Genomic DNA, 14,500 nt, shown 5'->3' on the forward strand with positions numbered 1-14,500 from the left:
AGGTGCCTCAGCCTTTCGGAGGTTCTTGCTCAGATTCCCCCACCGCTCCCCTAGGATCCAGCCTTCTTGGGTCCGCTACTTCAATTACAGCCCACTCACTTTCCAGCATCCAAAATTGTGTTGCTGTCGTCACCTCTTCCTCCTCATCCTCTTGGGCTTATGCCATTAAGACAATCTCTTTCTCGTCACTTCCGAGAGGACTGAGGAGCATGGACCTAAATATGTGCGCTCCATCTACCCTCACAGCTATGCAAACAGTCAAGTTACTTAAAATGAAAACCACCACTAGCTTGAAACCAATAGCCAAGGTGTTCTTAAGCTCTGGGTCACAAGGCATCTTTAACATGTGTTATCTTCTTTGGAACTAAAGACAACTCTGTAAAGGTAAAGATTATTTCTTCTGGTCTATCGCTGAGAAACATCAAGAAAAAAAGAGGTTTCACCTACCAAAGCAGCGGGACAGCATCCGGGCCACATCTGGAAGGGCTTTGAAAAACTCGGAACTGATGAGAAATGTTAAAAATCATGACGACCTTGCATCACAAAACCCAATTTTCAGCAGTTCTTGAAAAATCAGAAAATGGGGCCACGCTGCTCCCCACCGTGGAGGTAAATCACAGTTGCCTCTTCCAGATGGGACCCTCCAGTGCACCTCTGCCTCCACCTGGCAACTCCACTCATATGCTACCAGGAGACATTTGAATTTGAGACCGGAAAGAAAGAAACCACTTTATTTGGAAACACGAAATAGAACATATGCAAAGGTAAATCGGTAACGCAAGCCAGTTCTCTGGGTCCCACCCGATGTCCACCTGGTCTCGGTTAAATGGTTCCCCCAAAGACCAGAAGCACAAGTGACGGACAGAAATCCATGCAGAGAAAATGCACGTGTCGTCTCCTTTCCCCCACACTAGCTGCACATGCTTGTGTAAACATTTGTGCATCGGTACAACGTGTCCAGTACTGCAGACGAATGTGTGGGGACGAAGGGAAGTACAGTCGCTAAAGAGCAACAAGGGTAGTTTGGCTGGATGCTCAATTCCCAGAGTGCCTTGGGTGAGGCGGAAGAAGGGGAGGGTTCAGACATGTTGGGGTTTGGAATTTCTTTCCTTTAGCTATCCATAAAGCCGCCTTCTTCTTTTAACCTAGAGCAAAACCGACAGGGTCATTACAGTCCCGTTGGAATGAGAACAGCTGGATAAGCACAGCTCTGGGAGCCAAGCTCCCGCTTGGCTGCTAGCTGGTTCATCCAGAACTGCGGTTTCTCCACCCTGTGACTGCAGGTCCCAGGTCCCAGGCCCCAGGTCTGCTTATCTCCCGGACTGTCCCCTGCCTCTTGCACATGACAATAGTCTCTGAGATGTCTTCCCAGTTGGGCTGGAATGTCCTGGCTTGTTCAGCCATTTGTGGACAAAGAGGCCCTCACCAGCTTTCGAAGGCACGAAACTAGATTTTGAAGGTGGAGTCAGTTCTTCTCAAAAGCCTGCAGATGGTTTTACTCTCGGTGGTCATTCAGGAAGCATTTGCTTACCTACATACTAATACTTCCAGGCCCTCCCAGCCTCCTGCTGACATAAGGCCATGTGGGTGGCTGGGTGACAGCAACTGCAGGGGGGCTGGTTCAAGCCAATTCAGACAAGGAATCATTCGCTGGCTAGAGGGGCCAGAGCTGCAAACAGCGAGTGCGGGCACTGGGGCTGACTCTCCCTTTGTCTCCACATTTACTGAGCGCCTGCTCTGTGCCAAGCATTGTGTGTGAGCCCTGGAGGCCGGAAACTTGAGAGAGCTCTTGCTCCAAGCTGATACAGTGGCGCTCAGTTGAGGATTAGGCCAGGGTCGGAACACTAGAGCCCAGGCAAGCCACCTGCTTTTGAAATCGAGTTTTACTGGAACACCAGTCACGCTGATGTGACAACATAAGGCCTGGCAGTGGCAAAGCCCATATGGCCAGCACAGCCGACAACATTTACTGTCTGGCCCTTTACAAAAAAGTCTGCCGATCCCTGTGTTAGAGAGAAGCACTGACACAAAAGGAAGAAATGAGATCAGTGGTCAGGGAACGTAAATTATTGGCATAATAAAGTCTCAGAGAGAGGCGGCTGGCTGAAGTGAGAACGGCGACAAAAAGGATGAGTTCTATGAGGCTTGATTACTTTGCAGAGGCAAGTCCCGATAAAGCTGTTTCTGACTTACATTGAACACAGCAATTTAACTACTATACGCACTAGTTCAAAACACACAAACAAAAAACTACTACTTGATCTGGGGCAAGTGGAAGAAGACTGATCAGCTCCCACTTCTGGAGGAAATTGTGATGAGTGCACATTAAAAAGGAGGGATGCTGTAATTTATAGGCATTCGCAGGGGTTTTTTCAAGGGTCCTTTTCACTCAGCCAGAGTTTTCCTCAAGGGCGCACTCTAAACTTGGGAACTTAATGCTCGCACAGGTTCAAGAGGCCACAGCACTTAACACTAACATTTTAGCAAGCAGATAAGAACGGTGTGTATATCATCACACTTTGCTTTATGTTTTCATTTCTTAAACAGAGAAAGACAGGCTGCTTAATTGCTTGGGACTGAGCAAAGCAGTCTATTTTCTTTGCTACGTGAAACCCCAGCTGAAATCATGCTGATACTAATTCTGAATTCCTTTTAAAGGGAACGCTCATGATAGTCAGTTAGCCATTGCCTGGCTCTGGAGAAACCACTAGAATTAATGAGTGTTTATAGTTCCTGTCCTCTCATTTTCAAAACATCTTAAATAAATCTCAAGGGGCTGCTGCAAATTACGAGAAAATCAGCCTCGCTTCAAGCAGAAAATGCCAAGGATGAGAGTTGGGGAGCAGACACTACAAAAGAACATCTGATGCAAAGAAAACGGGGAGAAACCGTGACATGGGGTACTTCAGTCACAGTGTGGATGCTGCCACTGGGATGCACAGTACATGTCCACTGGGAGGACGGGCTTGCACGTGCCCAGCCACTGTCCTTGCATGTCAGTCTCGAGGCACACTCGCATCCACGTCCACGCCAGCTGACGGAGGGCACAGAGGTAGTCCATGTGTGTACACAAAAACCAAACCTGTTTTGCAAAGCCCAGTACAGAAAGCATGCCTGCAAGTGGAATTTGGCTGTATTCTGGGAAGTCCGTTGTATTTCAGGAAGGAAATTAAAGTAAAAGGAGAAAAACAGTCGGTGTGCGGGGCCCTCCCTCCTGGCAGAAGGGGGCCTGGGTACTACTGTACCATCTCACATGCACGGCCAATGCCATGCATGCTTCTAGGGGCTCTGGAAGGAAGTCATGACAACACATCCCCGTGGGAGGTTCATGTGCAGCTGTACATTCCCCACCCAACTCAGGAAACACTGGGCTCTGCAGGCCTGAGGTTTCAATTCCAGCCTGAAAAGGCTGCTGGGCAAAAGCCCTAATATTTTCCAGCCAAGGCAGGAAAGCACTGTCTTTACACCTCATGACAAAACAAAACAATCACAACAGAATCTCAGAACGCAATGCTGGTTCATTAGACTGCATTTTCAATCCCCACTCCCCCCAAATTCTGCCCTCGGGGGACAGCTATGGTGTCTCTGCTGGTAGCACAGACATTTTCAAAAGTCGAAAAATGATGTACAGAAGTTGATTTACAACACACTAAAAAATACTTCCCTCTCCCCCCACCCCCACCAAAAAAAACCCCCTAAATAAGTCAGTAAGTCTTTTTGCCCCCCTCTAGCCCTTTTGCTTGGGACTGGCCGGCAGTGATTCTCCAGCAAGCTACTCTTCCATCTGGGCCCAGGCCTCCTCGGCCTTCTGGTAGTACTTGTTGGCCAGCCGGCCCTTCATGGCTTCCGTCGCTGCCTCGGCTGCCTGGGTGTACAAGTCGCCTGAAAGACACCAAAGTGGGGCACACACAGCTGAACCACCTATGGTTTTTGCCACCCCAGTGTCGCACACCCCTTCTCCCTGGAAGCAGCACCCAAGCTACTCCTTATCCTCTCTCCCTCCACATGACCTGGGCGGGGCTCTGGGTGGTCATGTGACCCAAGCCTGGCCAATCAAAGCACCCTCCCCCATTTCTCACCAGGCTGCAGGGATAGGCATAGCCAATCAGAGTAAGCCGTGTCAATGAGCACAGGGATTGGCTTAGGGGTAAGTGGGTGATTCCATTTGAGCCAATGAGAACCAGGCTGAGGACTTTTGCAATCTAATTGGGGATTGTACAAAAGTAGAAGAAATAAAGATTTTAAACAGCCTCATGTCAGTTCTGGACAGGTCGGGCCACCAAATGAATTTGTGCGACATGGACAAAAATGCTTGGTTTTCAGAGCTTTTTGGATTTAGAAATTTCAAAAAAGGGATTATAGAGTTGCATTATTGGCTTAAAATTTTGATATAATCATACAAAATAACTTTTTAGAAATATTATATCATCCTGTACCTGTGACATTAGTTCAATATGTTTGTTACGTAACAGAAAAGAATATATCTTATGTGTGTATCAGCTGATGGATGGATAAACAAAATGTGGTATATCCAAACAATGGAATGTTATTTGGCAATAAAAAGGAATGAAGTACTGACTTGGTACAACATAGAGGAACCTTGGAAGTATTTTGTTAAGAGAAAGACACCAGACACTAAAGGCCACATAGTATATGATTCCATGTACAGGCGATGTCCAGGAGTAAAATCCACAGAGACAGAAAGTAGATTGGTGGTTACCAGGACGGAGGGAGAGGGAAATAGGAAGTCACTGCTAACAGGTACCAGGTTTCTGTTTGGTGTGATGGGAATATTCTGGAATTAGAGAGTGGTGGTGGTTCCACAGCATTGTGAATACACCAAACACCACTGAACTGTACACTTTAAAACAGTGAATTTTATGTTATGAAAATGTCAGTTCAATTTTTTAAATTGAAAAACAACAACAACAACAACAGAAAATAAACCCCAACCCCTTGATATAGAGCCATTAAAATGAAAACGTTCGTCTGCACACCCGCGCCTCGAAGCCTGTCCCGAGCCAGCGCCACGTGGGTATCCAGCCCAGCAGAACACAGGGCCCCCGCCAGTACCCAAAGAAGAGACTCAGCTTTGCATCTTGCCATAATTCCCAGCGGGACAGGAACTGTGTCCCTCCCTGGCCAGCCCCGCCCCACCGCAGGGACAGGTCCGCCTGGCCCCACCTGATCTCTGCGGGTCCTTCTTCAGCCCGCAGCCGCCTGTGGACAGCATCTCCGCCTCCCTGGCGAGCAGCGCATACCGGGGCTCGCCTTGCATCCCGTCGTACTCGCCGCCCTCATCACAGTCTGTTGTCTCCAGGGCGGTGCTGTACCAGTGCAGGGCCTCTGGCCAGTCTTGGGACCTTGCCAGGAGATACACAGGAAAAAAGGGAGGTTACCATGGCAACGGGGCAGGAAGGAGGAGGCCCATCAGCAAGACAGGCAAGTCAGAGACCCCAACGGGGCCACACCTATGGCCCAGGCCCCACAGTACCCAATGCCATCACACAAGGGGCGTCATTCACATTGGGGATTTATACAGTTATTGAGACACCAGCAGTTAGCGTTCCCTAACAAAATTGGTATATTACAACAATTTTTCAACAAACAGAAATAGAGCATCTTGAAGCGGGAGGTGGCATTTTTCCAGTTTGCACAAAATCACCCTATGGCCAGCATTAGCACTGGCTGGTATCCTGGTCAATCTGCCCTGTGACTCGGGGACCAGGGGAGGTGGGTGGGAAACCCTTCGCCGAGGCCGCCAGGACCACCTGAGCTGACAGCAGTCTCATGCCCCATCTCATGCTTTGCCCGTGCCAGCCAGCTCTGGCTCCCCTCCAGCATGATGCCAGCCTTCCCCCCGGCATCAACTCTCTCCTGCGACAGCACGTGAACGGCCAAACATCTCAGGGCACACCCAGGTGCCACGCAAATCTCAACAATGCACAGTACAAACGGGGCAGCGGGCTCCTTCTCTTTGGGCGTCCTGTGCGTTACCCAGCATAACTACGTATAGCACTTCCGGAATGAGCAAAGCCAGGGCAGGTAAGAAGGTCTACGGGTGAACTGTGCCAGGAGCGACAGCTGTCATGACTTGCTGTCCTGTCCTCCAAGGCCCGACCTGACCTGACTCCGCCCTGCTCAGTGCCCTCACCTCCCCTTCCCAGGCCAGACTTTCTGTTGACAAACATGCCAGCTCCTGTCTGCTCCGTGGCCCCCGCGCCAGCTGCTCCCTCGGCTTGGAACGGTCTTTCACCAAGTCCTTCCACACCTGGTTCCTTGTCCTTCCAGCCCCAGCTTAAATGCCACCTCATCAGAGCGGCCATCCCAAGCACTCCATGTCTCACAACTGCCTCGATCTGTAATTGTCCTGTTTACTTCCCCCCCCCCCTCTCTGTTTATTATGGTTTAGCGCAGTGGAACGGAAGACCCGGAAGGCAGGGACCAATACATGTAAATGAGGGGCTGGCTGCACTGGAGGTCAGGAGCTAATCTTGACTCCAAGTTAGTTTATTAAAAAAAAAGAAACCATCTAAAAATGATCAGTGACACGTGACACACCCCACAAACTAGGGTTTGAACACATGACCGGGAGCCGCTCAGCTAGATGACCTTGCCCTTTCAGCTCTGACCCTCCCTGGTCTTGAGGTCTTAATGGGCGGAGCACAGCTGCACCCCAAATATTAAATGGGAAATTGGGGAGAGGGCCCCACTCAACTGCACACAGAGTGGGAGTGTGTCCCCCGCCCGGCCTTGGAATCGCCGATGACTCTTCCTTCCCCTGGTAGATGGTCACTTCTGAGGAGGACGACACCAGTTCAGTGCAAACTGGGGCCTACGGGGGGCCTGCCTCACCCACAGTCAGCCCTTCAGCAACACTCCCTGAATGCAAGAGGCTGGTGCTGCTCGGAATGAGGCGGGAGAACACAGTGACTAGAGCAGCAGCTCTAAAAGAAAACTCGGATAGATTTCACTACGAAATATAGAAAAACCAGTGTGCCCCCAAACCCAGTAACCACTGGTCACTGAGTGGCATGTGTGCCGTCCCCTACCCACCCCTCCCATCTGTGGTAGTTATCACTGAAAAAAAACATTTTACGCCAACTCATATGCCAAAGAGTTAACAGCCTTAATATATAAAAAATTCTTACAAATTGACAACAAAAAACTAGTGTCTCAAATAAAAAGTAGACCGCGAAGAGGAAACACATGAAGTGAAGGTTTTTTAAGGACCACAGGTGCCGCTATTCAGTGCCAGCTCCAGCACCCCCACCCAGGCACTCCCTGGGCGCCATGTACGCCGGCACTTGATCTGACAGCACGATCCCGTGTCTGTTTCCCTCCCCTCCGGGCGAGCACCGCTCTGAGTCCAGTGAGAGGCGGGCCAGTACATAGTCCACCGGAGGAGCAGTGAGAAGACCTAGGTTTTGGCTCTGCCACTGACTAGCTCTTTGACCTTGGGCAAGTCCCTTCCCTTCTCAGAATGACAGCTTTTCATCTGTAGAATGGGGCCAAATGTCCCTGCCCCGTCTGTGTCAAAGAGATGTGTTGGTGCTGCAGGAAGCACTGGGACCACAGACATGCAGAAGACCTGGCATTCTTGCTCTCTGTGAAACAATCCCCGACATGACAGTGTGGTCCCACTATCAGGGAGTGGTACCGTCATACAGCGGGTACCCGATAAAATTTTGCACGATATGTAATACAGACAGGAGGTCACGTATCCAGATGCTTCAGTCCCTGAGAGCTTGATATGGTAGAGCCACGGGCTTGACTTTACTTCTAAACCCAGTGACAGAGACCTTGACCCAGAGAGGAGAGGTCTGCCAGGCTGCTCCAGCCCTGGAGGTTTAGGCCATGAATGTGCCCATCCTGACCCCTCCTAGAAAGCCACAGGCTCCCGAGGACAGCGGGGGACGGCCGAGAACCAAGGAGTAGGATGCACGTTCTACAATGGCTCTCAGTTTACACAATGAAGACACTGAGGCCAGGGAAGTAAAATAACTCAGGGGAGCTGAGCCTGGACCCCAGGTCTGTGCTGATGACACTGGAGGGGACCCTCCCGCCTGCTGCTCAGGTTCCCACCAGCTCCACCGAAGTGACGCCCACAGTACCTGTCCGGGCTGAGGTTCAAGCCCATGTCAAAAGCTCGTGCTACCAGGATCATGGACTGTCTGTCGCCAGCTTCAGCCGCCTTCAGTAAGTAATCGAATCCTTTGGTTTTATTTTCTTCTGTCTCCTGTCAATTCCAACCAGAGAGCAGGAGGGAAAAGGGAGTGAGGCTTGCACTGGAAGGGCTGCCAGGGTCTCGCTCGTCAATCCTCTCCCTGTTTATTGAATTGTTTGGAGAGCTCTGGGCTGGGGCTGCTGTAGAACTGCACACGGTGAGAAAGATAACGGGGCTGGAATTCTGCGGCAAGGATGAGGGTTCCCATGAGGAGGGAGAAAGGGGCGCTTGGCTCACCCTCCTCTCTTCCTTCCGTCTGGTTCTGATTCCTCCAAAGAGGTGCATCACATCACTTCCTGCCTCTGACAGGATTCCCTGCTTCCATTCTTTTAAACATTTTAAACAGCTTTACTGAGCTGTAATTCGCACACTACACAATTCACCCATTTAAAGCGAACCACTCAATTGCTTTTTAGTCTATTCACAGAATGTACAACCACCAGCACAATCAAGTTCAGAATATTTTCAGCAAGCCAAAAAGAACCCAAACCGCCGTACCCCGAACTGTCACCTCCCCATCGCCCCATCCCCCCCAAACCCTGGGAAACCACTGACCTATTCTGGACATTTTATATAAATGTCCTCATATGATATGGGACTGGCTTCTCTCACTTAGTGCCACGTTTTCAAGGTTCCTTTATGTCACAGCATGGATGGGTGCTTCACTCTTTTTTAAGGGCCAGACACCGTTCTATTGTATGAACTTTTCCCATTCTGTTTATCCATTCACCAGTCATCCCTGATGGACGATTGGGTTCTTTCTACTTTTTGGCTATTATGGATAATGTGGCTGTGAGCCTCTGTGGACAGGTTTCTGTGTAGATGTCTTTATTCTTGTGGGGATATCCCTGGGAATGGAACTGCTGGGTCCCATGTAGCTCCACCTTTAGCCTTTGGAGGAGCTGCCCGCTCTTTCCCACAGTGGCTGCACCGCTGTGCACCCCACCAGCTTCCGTTCTGCTCCCCCAAGCCCCACCCCACAACAGCAGCGGGAGACACACCTTTACAGCCCAAGCCAGCTCACGTCATTCTCTCGAAGCTGCCCCAAGACTTCCTACCTTACTCAGAGACAAATGCAAACTCCTCACATGAGCCTAGCAGGTCCTATCAACCTTCAGGCTTTAAGAAGGGGGCAGGGGCCACCAGTTGTCCCCCATATCTAGTCTCGCCCACTGTGTGCCGGGCTCTGTTCTGGCCACTAGGGGTGCGCAAGGCCCATCAGGAAGAAAGCCTGCTCTGACCCCTGGAAACCCCAATCAGGGCCCTTCCTCATGGGTTTCCACCAGTAACTTCTGCTTCTCCCATCACACCAGGTCGCCTTGCCTGGAAATATGTGACTGTCCCCTTCCAGCCAGTCCCAAGAGCCGAGACAGATGTTACCAGTTTCAACCAACTTACAAGTATCTGGCCCAAAAGTGACGCTCAGGAAATTTCTGTGGCATGCATAAGCCTCCAGGATGGAGGGCATGGCGGTTTGGGGCGGCCCCGCTGGCTGAGTCCCAGCCCCCGCTCACCTTCACAGAGACATCAGCCAGGATGTGGTGGGGCAGCTGCGAGTACATGAGTCCCAGGCCCACGATGGCTTCCAGCTCACCCAGGTCGGCCGCGTGCTCCAGGTGGAAGACGGCCGACTCGCGGTCCCAGTCCTTGTCCTTCTCGCAGAAGCGCCCACCCTCATGGTAACGCACCATGGCCAGATGGACCTGCCGCACAGACCTGGGTGTTAGCACGCGGCGTGGGGGGCCGAAGCCGAACCCCAGGGCCCCCAGCCAGCCTGTGGGAGGAAGCGATCAGCGGAGAGGCGAGAGCTGGGGGCTCTGGGTTAGTGCAGAGAGGGCTCTGAAGCGGGCAGCTCCGATACCTTCCCCAAAATGGACTTCCCGATTTTCTTTTCAAGGTCCAGAGCATTAAGCCTTTGCATTTCCAGGGCCACGGCCGAAGGCCTCGGCAAGTGGAGACGGGAGGAGTTGAAGAGATTCCACTTCTCCACACAGACCTGAAGGGAGAGAGCCGGAGAAGCCGGGGGCTGGGGACGGAGGTGCTGTCACCAGCTGTCAGCTGCTCCTACCACATGAGCCTGGCTGGCAAGGCGGGGAGTGGGCCCTTGCATGAGCAGGGCAAAATCCATTTCTAGCCACTCAAATTCTGTCAGCTCATGGGCTGAGGGGCAGCAACGGGACACACACACAAAGGCCAGCAGAACGGAGCGCTCGGCAGTTCAAAGAAGCATTTCCCCTCGTTTACCAACCTGGGGAGGCTGGACCCTAAGCCCCCACTGGCCAGCTCCCCACACAGAGCCCCGGAAGAGTCTGACTTCAGACTTTGCAGCAAAATCATCTGCTTTCTTCTGGGCATCAACCGGCTGCTCCTGGGAATGTCTCCCAGCTAAAGACAGGCACCCTGTCCAGAGGTTCTCGCAGGAGCGGGCCAGGCAGCTGGGCGTGCGCGGAACAGCCCACAATGCACAGGGCAGCCCCACAATAAAGAATGACCCAGCCCGGAAGGAACCCTGCCCCACGCCATGCTGAGGCCTTGGCCTGACGGAGCAACACTGCCTGGGGAGCAATCTGTGTCCTAGAGGGAGGAGTCACAGTGATCAGGGAAGGCTCCTGGAGGAGGCGCCCTGAGGTCCAGTTGGGGAGAGCAGGCAGGCTTGGAGCAGGAGGAAGGCCCTCGCAGGTGGGAGACAGACTTGCCTTAGCAAAGGCTGGAAGCTGAGAGGTGTGTTTCAGAGTCAGCTAGAGGAGAGCATAGCGTTCCTGAGGGAGGGTTGCTCTTCCCCACACCTGCCTGACGATACTGGTCACCTGAGATCCTGTCAGAAACACTAGCCAGGTAACCTGTGGAGAGTTGCTGAAGCCCCGCCCTCCCCGTTTTCTCAGGTGGTTGCAAGGAGTAAATTAATGAACACCACAAGGCATGCCCACGGGCATGGCTTTCACACGTGAGCTGTGGCTGCCTTGACCACCGCGCCAGGACGGGCTATCCTGGTCCTCTCCAATCCTCCCCCCCAGGCCCCCCAGCGTCCCGCCCAGGGCAGGCGTTCAAAAAGTATTTGCTCCAGGGGAGATGGGCTCCTTTGCAAAATCTTCCTTTAGATGTGTGAGGTGCCCGGGCAGGCTGCAGTGACATGAGGGAGGGACAGAAACAGAGCCATGACAAGGGCTTCAAGAGGAGCATTACCCGTCCGGAGCTGCCCAGGCTGTCTTCATCCGACTCGTACCTGCGGTTACCATTTGAGGGGTCCTGATGGAGGCAAAGAATAGAGTGATCCAAACAGCAGCCCATCCTCCTGGGAAACTGGACCAGGCCTTCAGGGGACCCTCCTCCTAGGGGACAGGCCTGACCACCCGCCACCCCAGGAGAAGCTAGAACACTGCCTGCCAAGCAGAGAGGATGCTGGGTAACAGGCAGGACAGACGTGCTGGTGCAGCCACAGCCTTCCTCTCACTCGCCCTTTGTGCACAGATGGAGCAGACTCAAAGGCACAGGATCCCAGAAAACTGGGCCACGATCCTTCCTCTAGCCAAAGCTAAAATCACATCTTTACCTGCAGTAACGAAGCTGAGAGCAGACAGCTTCCAGCAAGGTGGGCGCCAGCACACAACTAAACCTCTAAATGGGTGACACTGCCTGAGGCCACCCTCCCCAGGACACTCCTGGGATGTGCCTCAGAAACCTGCCCTCTGGTTTGAATCCTCCCTTCCCAGGACTGCCAGAATCCCATGCCTTTGAGCTGGGCCCTCCCACCTGTACCAGCTCCACTCAGCCTATTACCCAGCATCCTCTCTGCTTAGCAACCAGAGGTCCCAGCGTCTCATTCAGCCTTGCGTCTAATCCCCCACACTTGTCCCCTTACTGAACTTACTGGTCCCCAATACCCTGTTTTATCTTCTGCCCTGCATTCATCTTTATCTGAAATGACCTTATTTATTAATTTACTTGTTACGCTGTCACAACCCACTCCATCCTGACCCCCCCTCCCCCACCCTGCCATCCTCCCAGATGATGAGGAAACAGAAAACTCTGGTCTCACTTCCTAGGGGTTCCTTACGTGTTCTCGGGGCTCTGGGTCATCAAGCTCACCCCGCTTCTCACTAGGGTATCCGCTGTCCCCACTGTCCTGCGGAGAGAAGACGACTCCCTGAGTGGCCCCCTGAGTCCCGGGTGGTGCTAATTTCTGGACACCCCAGCCATTTGCTTTCTCTCCTTTGTCCCATCGCCTCACCTAACATTCTCTTCCTCCTGTCCTTGCTGGTTGGGTGACAAGGGAGCGGTAAAAAGTCATGGCAAAGAGCTTGGGCTCTGGAGCCAGACCACCTGGGCTCAAATCCGAGCTCGGTGGCTTGCCAGCTGTGACCCCGGGCAGCCGCTTATTCCCTGAGGTCTGGTTTCCTTCACTACTGGGGTTCATTACGGCACCAATACCAAAGGGCTGTGAGGGTGCAATGAGGTGTTACACACCCAGAGTGTGGGTCACAGTCCCAGTATTAAGAGTGGCGCACCTGGGCCGGCCGAGTGGTGTGATGGTTAAGAACTGGCTTGGGACGCCAGAGGGCCCCAGTTCGGATCCCACATATGAGGGCCAGTGACACTGCCCTCCACAGCTAAGATGCTGAACAACAGCTCAACCTGGAGCTGGGCTGCCATGAGTTGCCAGCGACGGCGTAGGCTGCAGCCCCTGTGGCAGTGGGTTGCCATGGGCTACCATGTGTAGCCAGCAGCCAGTGTGAATGGCCAGCAGCCGCCATGAGCGGCCGTCCAGAAGCCGGCGACTGATCTGCCTCACCCGGGAAGAGGGCTATGATGGTGCCAACTTGGGCCAGTGAAGCAACGTCCTCCACAACTAGACTGAAGAAGAACAAAACGACAGCAACTTGTCTGTTCCCCTTCCCCCAATTCCCCAGCACTGTTCCCATCCCCCCAATTCCCCAATAAAAATCTTAAAAAACAAAAAAAGAGTGGCGCACCCATTTCACAGGCAGGAAAACAAAGGCGGGTTTAAGGGCAGGTGAGCACTGAGAACAATACTGACTACAAGTAAGCTCTCTGCCCACACTGCACAGGTCACCTGGGCATATTTCTTGTTCTAGATCTGAGTTCTGTTCAGAAAAGGAATCTTATATTAATTTAGAATCTGTAACCTCCGTCCTTTGTCTACTAATGTTAAGTTCTGGCCATATGTGCATGTCACCTGCATCACAATTTGGCTAACAGTTTCATTTTTCCCCTTCTTTATTCTACAAAGAAGTATATCAAGCACACGAATAAGAACAGAAAATACTCAGGTGAACTCCTGTGTGCCCATCCCCCAGCTTTGTCAGCTCTTCACATTAGGCCTTAGTTACTTTTTAGTTTTTATTTTCAGAAAGAACTATAAAGCATTACTGTTAAAATTTAGACCTCTTGTGCATCCCTCCCCAGCGCATTCACTTCCCCTCCAGATAAAATCTCTGTCATGAGTTCCTACTTCTCACTTACCATTTTTCTTTAGATAAGCCATTTTATCTTACTTAAGCAAATATATTTTTAAAAGCAGCTTGCTAGCAATAGCATTAATGGGACACCTGGGTCACTCCCCTAGACAGACAGGAGCCTTGCAAACTTGGACAATGGAACCCGTGGCCCCAGTCTGGCCAGGAATCCCTTTATCCCTAAGAGCCGTGGATTCTTAAAGAGGCCCCGCCCTTGTCTCTAGCAGCCCTACAGGCTGCCCTCCCAGCCTCTCCAGGCAGCCCGACCTGGGGCCCCTGTCTCCCCTCTGGAACTGAACAATAGAAAGCGTTGCACAAAGCCTAGCTCTGCGACCCTGGGCGAGGCAGCAGCCTCTCCAAACCTCAGTCTCCCCACCTGAGAAACGGGGGGGGCTACCCACTCTGAGGTGGGGAACAGAAGTGAAGAACAGCGGTACAGGGGGTGGGTTTAAGGCCAGATGGCCTGCGTTTCAACCCTGGCTCCATCACTGAGCGACCAGGAACAAGAGGCTTAACTTCTCTGTGCCTCAGTGTCCTCATGTCTACATCAGGGATAATGAGAGTCCCGCTCCTGCCCGGCCGTGGCTAATATTGGGGGCAGGGAGCGTGTGGCTGATGGACAGATGGGAGCCAGACTTTCCACTGTGCTACTCTTTTGCATCTTTTCCTCTTCAACCATGAGAATGGATGGCCAATTCTGAAATTCCAAAATTTATTGTGATTTTAGAATAAAATTTATTATAAAAAAGAAAACTGGGCCGGCCGAGTGGCGCGATGGTTAAGAACTGGCTTGGGATGC

At 52.1% G+C, this 14,500-nt stretch overlaps 1 protein-coding gene across 6 annotated transcripts in view; it reads right to left on the reverse strand.

Annotated features, from left to right (window-relative positions):
- Positions 1–697: 697 nt before the first annotated feature.
- Positions 698–14,500, reverse strand: part of EEF2K (eukaryotic elongation factor 2 kinase) — a 50,354-nt gene continuing 36,551 nt past the window's right edge. For 3 of the 6 annotated variants that reach the window (XM_019649880.1, XM_019649885.1, XM_019649884.1), the window contains exons 12-18: positions 12,282–12,350; positions 11,411–11,473; positions 10,089–10,223; positions 9,742–9,930; positions 8,115–8,239; positions 5,185–5,363; positions 698–3,882 (exon numbers count right to left, since the gene is read on the reverse strand). In XM_019649880.1, the coding sequence (XP_019505425.1) occupies positions 3,773–3,882; positions 5,185–5,363; positions 8,115–8,239; positions 9,742–9,930; positions 10,089–10,223; positions 11,411–11,473; positions 12,282–12,350 (870 nt within the window). In that variant the 3' untranslated portion in view covers positions 698–3,772. The remainder of the gene's footprint in view (positions 3,883–5,184; positions 5,364–8,114; positions 8,240–9,741; positions 9,931–10,088; positions 10,224–11,410; positions 11,474–12,281; positions 12,351–14,500) is intronic. The other 3 variants (XM_019649881.1, XM_019649882.1, XM_019649883.1) reach the window with 3 other exon arrangements.

This window comes from Hipposideros armiger, unplaced genomic scaffold, assembly GCF_001890085.2.
Source record: "Hipposideros armiger isolate ML-2016 unplaced genomic scaffold, ASM189008v1 scaffold_135, whole genome shotgun sequence".
Lineage (NCBI taxonomy): Eukaryota > Metazoa > Chordata > Mammalia > Chiroptera > Hipposideridae > Hipposideros > Hipposideros armiger.